At 34.2% G+C, this 7,664-nt stretch overlaps 1 protein-coding gene across 1 annotated transcript; it reads left to right on the top strand.

Annotated features, from left to right (window-relative positions):
- The first annotated feature begins 2,443 nt into the window (after positions 1 to 2,443).
- LOC6560444 (arylalkylamine N-acetyltransferase 1) lies at positions 2,444 to 7,368 on the top strand. The gene is made up of 4 exons (XM_001987386.3): positions 2,444 to 3,053; positions 4,678 to 4,851; positions 5,951 to 6,103; positions 6,587 to 7,368. The coding sequence occupies exons 1-4, from the start codon at positions 2,982 to 2,984 to the stop codon at positions 7,019 to 7,021; spliced, it is 834 nt and encodes a 277-aa protein (XP_001987422.1). The 5' UTR covers positions 2,444 to 2,981; the 3' UTR covers positions 7,022 to 7,368.
- The last annotated feature ends 296 nt before the right edge of the window (positions 7,369 to 7,664 follow it).

Below are 7,664 nucleotides of genomic sequence, written 5' to 3'. Positions count from 1 at the left end.
TCTCTTGCCTTCTCTCTTCATATGGGTCTCAAACTCCAACTCTTTCTCTCTATAAAAAGTAATCTTTCTAATTTTAAATATACTCTTAAAATACATAACAAACTATATTCAAAATTATTTTGCTTTTGAAAATCTCTTGAGTTTCAACAAGTTGGGGAAATGGAAGAAATGTTGACCAACGGTTCCGCTCTCTCTCTCTCTCTCTCCTCCATATTCCCTGATTTCTCTTACATTCATTTCCATGTGTCTCGGACTCTCGGCTTTTGCAACGTAACGTATACTTAATAAAGATGCGCCACCTGTTTAAACACAAAAATGATTAATAATAGTAATTGTTTATTTGATGTCCACATGGATGACATGCACAAAACACAAAAAATGCTGTGACCACATTAACTTAATTAAGGCAACTGAAGCCCAGCCATGAATAAGATGTTAACACCTGCAGTTGACCACATCAAAGTGGCAGTAGCATGCATTGCAACACAATGAAAGACAATAAGCCGATTTGGGGCAGAGAGAAGGCTTGGCCATTTGATTATATACATATATATATTATATAATCACAATCAGTTGGCTAAATTAAGAACTCCACAGCGCATAACAACAGAAATACAAATTATAACAAACTGGTTCAGCTCAGAGCACAGGTTAACCGCAAATTTGTCAAGAGCTGTGTTGAGTTTTCCAATGTGACTAACTTAAAACCACACACATGAGTGTATGTATAATAGTATGACAGATATGAACAAGCCATAAATAACATTCACGTGCTCATCGGCGACAATCTATAACAGTAATAAAAAAAAAGCGCGAACGTGGCTAAACAAAATAATTAAATAGATAAAAAAAAAAATGAAAATGAAAATAATCATTAAAAATCACTGGCACATAAAGTCAACAAGCCAACGTGTCGCAGCCAAAAAAAGATATAACTTAATAAACAATATTTATAAATATTTTAAACCAATTTATGCGCAGACAGCAATTGGCGGGCGGTTTTTTTATTTCAGCTGTCGGGTAATTGACGAGAGCGCACGACCGTCAATGTAAACAAAAATCTGGGATCGAAAACAAAGCTAGCAAAAAGAAAACAAAAGAATTAAATACAAAAAAAGAAAAGAAACAAAAACGCCACTCGAAGCAGTGCGGACGACGTCGTCGCTGTCGTCGTCGTCGTCGTCGTCGTCATCGTTGTCGCTAATGCAAACACACCCAACGCAACTGACCTCCGTCTCCACCTTCATCTCGAGAATTGTCGTCGCTGTGAAATGCGCTCTGTTTGCCTCAGCGGAGCGTATTTATATTATAAACAGATAGCAGATAGCAGTCGATCTGCATACATATCTTCTCTCCTCCCATTGGCAGGCCGTAAATATTTGCGAGAGCAGCAACTGCTTGGTATGGGTGACCATGTTGAGTGGAATTGAGAATGGCTCTGTTTGCATAATAATGCAATCTGTTAGCTTCGCAAAAATGCCTTTTTTTGCTACATACATAATATATGCACTTATTTTCAGTTACTTTCTTACATTGGACAATTCGGGCGCATTCAACTTAAATACAATTAATGATCATATTCAAAGTGCAATTAACAAAAATGACATATGTACTAAATTTCAATTTACTCAAAACGGTTCCTCAAACCAGAACGCAACGGTAAAAGTTGACCTCCAGCCTTCCGGCCAACTCCAATCAGGCAGCCGGAAAGCAGCGTTTTTTTTCTTTTTTTTTTTTAGTGATCAACAATAGCCATTCACAAACCTGTCACGACGCCAAGTTCCCGTCACTGTTTTCGTTCTATGAGCCTCATCAAACAACAGCTGTGAGGTAGACAGAGAGAGATAAATAAAGAGAGAGAGAGAGAGAGCTTTCTTTTAACAGTGAAATATACGAGCGCAATTTGCTTAATTTGCCTAATCCGCTCGTGTGGAACCCACACCAAATGCAAATTTTACTCTTATTATCTCTGCCAATACCTTCATCTGTACATACACACTCACACACACACCCACACAGACAAACAGTTGTGTGTTTTTTGCAAAGAGAGAATCAAGCGAAGCGCCTACGTCGCTGCTTGCGTCGCTGCCCGCAGCAGTATCCAAAAAGTATTTAGCTTTTGCTTTTGTTATGTCCGGCCATTCGTATGCTCATGCTTCGTGCTCAGTTGCGATCGGCAGGCAGCAGGCAACAAACGGAACTAGATCCAGTCGTCACCGCCTGCCAAAGAGAGTGACAGACAGAGAGAGAGAGAGAGAGAGGAAGAGAGAAAATTAAATAAATTTCGCCGTCTTCTCCATCCTACGTTGGCATTGTTATTGTTGTTGTTACTCTTGCCTGCCTGCTCGGTTGCTATCGCACTCTCACGTTCTGGCTGGCTTATAGTCGTTTCGGGTTCGGGTTCAGGTTCAGACCACACTGCGTATACGTTACTCTGCCCAACACCCAGTATATAAAGTGCAAACAGCCGCGATGATTGGCATTCATTGTTTGCACAAGGGAAGCTAAAGCTCGCTAAAGGCCGCGAGGCAAATCAACAATCACCAACAACAACAACAACAATACACGTCCAAAAGGACCTCAATCAACACACTTCAATCAAATGTGTTGTTTTCGCTTTTTCGTTTGATTCTGTGATCAGCTGAATTGTGTTAAAAATTAGCAGTATTTGTAACTGTCAAAGTTGTTAAGCGTTTTAGCTATACAAATGTGCTCGAAGAAAAAAAGGGGCACAGATAAATAAATCAAACAACAACAATAAATAACAAATTCGCTGGCAAATAAACAAACGCCGCAAAAACAGAACCAACCAGAATACTATAGAAACGCGCGCGCCAAAAAGCAATAATTAATTAATAAATTTTTGTTGAAAACAAAAAAAAAATCTCTAGGTATTTTCCTTTTGATTTCAAAATTTTCTCACGCATCACACAAAGAACTAAAAGTTCTAAATAAAGTAAATAACTAAAAAAAAAATCAATATGGAGGTGCAAAATATGCGAGAGCAGCCGATGCTGCAAAGCAATCATCGAATCCTTGACTCCAGATGTGCGGTAAGTGTGGCATACCACATAGATACCCTATAGTAGTTGTAGTAGTTGATCGACCTCCAAACCCAATACGTAAATATAGTAATCGTTACTGTAAACATGCCTCGTTTGCGTGGGTTCCACTTTCAGTGCCAAAGACGTGCAAATAAATATAGAGAGTCTGTGAGCCAATAATAGCTTAGAAGAATTATGATACCGTAAACATTTTCTAAATTGAATACTACATATATATGCATGTGCATAAATTGAGGGGCTGGTGCTTTGAAATGCCAATTTAAATTAAATACGCACTTCAGCTGCAATTAAATCAAATTGTTTGCCAAATATTTGAAATAACATTGTTGCTCTTGGTTTTTCAATGAACCGAATAAGAAGTATTCTTAACACTACGAATAAAACCAATTGCTTAAAATTATCTTCTGTTATATGAGAATAGGGTTCTTAACATTTTGATAGTTGGCTTATAAGTGCATTTGACATTAACAGTGTGATGCTAACAGTAAAAATAAATATTAAGCACAAATTCATACTTCAAATAAGTCATAAAATTTTGCTTATTGATGTTTACAGTAACAGGTTCATATAATAATATTGTTAGTTAAATAAATAACAAGTTCTTTTCATATAAATAAGACTCAATAGATTTAACAGTTAGGCATAGTTTGAAATATTTCCTAATAGTTTCAAATATCTTAAGAGTTTCTTTATACATTTCTAGGCAAAACAATATTTCTTACTTGGTTTTTTTGCACATTCATTTTTTAATATTCAATTACGTTTATTTTATTTATAAAAAAAAAATTATTTTATTGTAACTGTAATTTAAAAACTGAATTGCTTAAAAAATGAACACAAATTCGAAATTTGAAAAGAAAACTAAAATAAATAGTGCTCAAAGTCCAGTTAAATCTGTAAATTTAAACATTTTTCAGTTTTTATTAACCACTTTAAATAAAGTAATACTATTAATATAAATGGACTATTGCTGCAATACAATATTCTTTTGTTGAATTCTAAGTGCTTATTTTATTTATATATATATTTGTGATTATTGTAATCTAAAAATTTAAATGCTGAAAATAGTCAACTAAAACTAAAAATTTCAATATTCATTTAAAATACTAACATAGAATTAATGAAATAATATAGTAAAGGGTATAACAAGCATCTATTTATAAATTTCAACCTATTCTTTATCTTTTAAGCAGCACTAAGAAGTTATATATCTGTTAAGTTACTAATACCTAAGAGTATATATTACTGACATACCCCAACAGATATGTTTTCCATTTTTCTGTCATTTGCGCTAAATACAAATATGAAGTGTTGGACCATAATTTATGCGATCTGTCAAAAGTGTACATGAAAAGCAAATAAAAATATTGTTTGCTTGCTTGCTTTTCCGCCGGCCATGAAATTGGTAATGGTCATGGAAATGCAAGTGAAAAGTGCTGTCGTGGAAAAACACATGTGCTGCAAATTAAAATGTCTGGCTTTCATCTAAGAGCCATAAATAACGATAATAAATCTAGACATACAGAACACACATATATATACTATATATACATCAACTATTACGCTTATATGTGAATTGCTAGTGAATTTTAACGATTTGTTTCGTCTACAGCTGAACGATTTATATCCGATCGCCCGTTTGACTCAGAAATTGGACGTGCTCAATATGTCGTCTACAACAACAACAACAACAACAGCGGATACGGAATGCCCGTATACCATTGAACTGGTGCAGCCGGAGGACACTGAGGCAATTCTAACCATGCTAAAGACTTTCTTTTTTAAGGTAGGTTTTCGTTTCGGCTTGTATGCCCCAGCTCTCTATTGTTATGCAAATTGTGATTAATATGCAGTCGCGTTTCGATACTAGTCAAAACAAAGCCAAAATTCTTAATAAATTTCTTATAAATATTAATTAGTGGCATTAGCGCACGATTAGCTCCGTTAAGCTCACAAATAAATTCAAAAAAATTCCAGTTGAATGAATTAAAAAGTTTAATGAATGCATTGGGTATTTTAACTTGTTTATTTTGCATCTGCTTTATGTTTTCTTAGTACGTCAAGTTAGTGAACCTTATCCTTGATTTTTAGATAACTGATTCATCGGGAAGTCCCTTAAGTTTTTGTACCTTCTCTTTTTTTTAATCAAATCATATCTTTGATGGAAACCAGTTTAAAGAAGTCATGTAAATGACGACTTTGAACCGTTTTCGCTCTGCTGCAAGCGACTAAAATATCTCGATCTTTTTTAATTAAACTTGCATAAGAGGCGTGACCAATTTCCACTCCAATTAGAATGCCATAAAATAATACGCAAACATCTCAAATATACAATCAACAAATCACATTATGCAGCCCACACCTGGCTTACTGACTGATTAACTGACTGACTAACTGACTGACTGTGTGTGACTTCGGTTCCGTTTTGCATTGCAATAAATTAAAAAAATGATGCCGATCGAAAAGACTTGAAATTGCCAAGTGCGCGCGCATAAATCATTTTATTATAATTCTAATCGTGCCGCGTAATTGCCTAGAGAACAAATTGTTTGCAATTCATAAATGCAATCAATCTTATCTGTCAATTAAATACTTGTCGCGTAATATTTGATTTGCCAGCCAAGCATAGCTATTATTGTTATTACTATTATGATTAGTGACAACATGATGAGAACCTGATCTGCATGCGCAGTGCGAACCAATTTCTGGTTGCCAAATATCTTTGTAATAAAAAAAAAATTAAGCAACAAACAACAACAGTCAGCAATACAAACAACAAACAAGCTGAGCGAGTTGATTCATTTTGCGAATCGGGTTTTGTTTTTTTTTTTTTAGTTTGTTTCGTTTTGATTGCGAACTGATTAGCATAAATGTCTTAATTTCAGGATGAACCGATGAATAAATTTCTTGAACTCGGTGAGTGCTATCAACTGGAACAGTTCTCAGTGAAACCACTCAAGGACAATTGCTCATATAAAGCGGTCAACCGCAATGGCGAAATCATTGGCGTCTTCATCAATGGACTTATGCGACGACCAGTAAGTGGAGAATTCATTTAACTACAAATCATATATATATTTAACACAACTTTCTATATTGATTTATCATACGTCTGAATCTGCCTAACTATTTTATTCATATTTTGTAAGTCACATACGTGTTTATCATATATTATCATAAAAGGGCACTGATTTTCACAAAGTAGCCATACTTTTGATGCCAAAAGTAACTCAACTTATTATCTAGAAAGTATGTTTCTTAAACGCAAGGTTTTGCTCTTCTAAAAAAACAGGTTTTTTCTTTTCTTAATTTCGGAGTATATTTTTATAAAACTTAAAAAAAATATGTCTAATTTTCAGAGTGTATAAAAAAAATTAAAATGTTTAATTATGAAAACAATAAATAAATGTATGTCGTATATTAAGGAAACATATATTTAATTATAAATAAATACAACTTTATAGTTCTAGCAACATATTCAACTTACATGTTTTAATCATTTTTTGATTTATTGTTTACAGTCGCCAACTGATGAGCCCGCTAAGAAGGCGGCCGATGACTGCGAACATCCCAAATTCAAAAAGATACTCGGTCTTATGGATCACATAGAGGAGCAGTTCGACATATTCGATTTGTATCCCAATGAGAATGTCATACTCGATGGCAAAATCCTCTCCGTGAATAGCAATTATCGTGGTCTGGGCATTGCGGGCCGTTTAACGGAACGAGCCTACGAGTATATGCGTGAGAATCAGATAAACGTTTACCACGTCCTCTGTAGCAGTCATTACTCGGCGCGAGTCATGGAGAAGCTGGGCTTCCACGAGGTCTACCAGCTTAAGTATGCGGACTATAAGCCGGATGGTGTTGTTGTCTTCAAGCCAGCCGAGCCACATGTGCGCGTTTCCATGCTGGTAAAGGAGGTGGTCAACACTAAACCAAAGTCTTTATTGTAAATGCTGTAAACTCTCCGAGCAATTATGCATTTTATTGAAAATATGTGATTTTTATGTTTGTAGAATCGGTGGCGGGTTATATATATGTACAAATATATATATATATATATATATATATATATATATATATATATATATATATATATATATACTTATACGTTTGCGTATCGTGCGTTCATTTCATTCTTGATGTGCTTTCAATTAATCTAGTAGCAAAATATTAGAAAAAGAAAAAAAGTACAATTTATATAAATATTTATGTAATTAGGTTCGCATGACGCGACATTATTTTAAGTGTTCCAATTTGCTCAAAGAAAAAATAAATAGTTTAAAAAATACAAATTAAATCAAACGTTTTTTACTCTGAAACCATCATATAAAGGGAAATTGAAAATAGGGTGTAATGATGTTGTGCACAAGTAAGTAAATTGATCAAAATTACAAGTCAAATCTATTCAGTCATATATATATATATGATAAATATATATATATTTGCGTATTCTATATGGATTTGAAATCTATAGATGTGTGTTCACAAATAAGTAACTAATTCGTGTTTATACATTAAGTTAAACTTCTACTTGGTTAAGATATTATTAAGATGCTCTTCCTCTCAATTACAATACCTAAGATATATCATACG

Source organism: Drosophila grimshawi, unplaced genomic scaffold (assembly GCF_018153295.1).
Source record: "Drosophila grimshawi isolate 15287-2541.00 unplaced genomic scaffold, ASM1815329v1 contig_1369, whole genome shotgun sequence".
Lineage (NCBI taxonomy): Eukaryota > Metazoa > Arthropoda > Insecta > Diptera > Drosophilidae > Drosophila > Drosophila grimshawi.
The sequence above is the reverse complement of the archived record's forward strand: the minus strand, read 5'-3'. Positions and strand labels throughout refer to the sequence as shown.

Excerpts from the sequence above, each read along its gene's own strand:
- LOC6560444 (XM_001987386.3), top strand. The coding sequence starts at position 2,982 with ATGGAGGTGCAAAATATGCGAGAGCAGCCGATGCTGCAAAGCAATCAT. Across the intron at positions 3,054-4,677 it reads TCCTTGACTCCAGATGTGCG|CTGAACGATTTATATCCGAT; the intron begins GTAAGTGTGGCA and ends TTTCGTCTACAG. Across the intron at positions 6,104-6,586 it reads ATGGACTTATGCGACGACCA|TCGCCAACTGATGAGCCCGC; the intron begins GTAAGTGGAGAA and ends TATTGTTTACAG.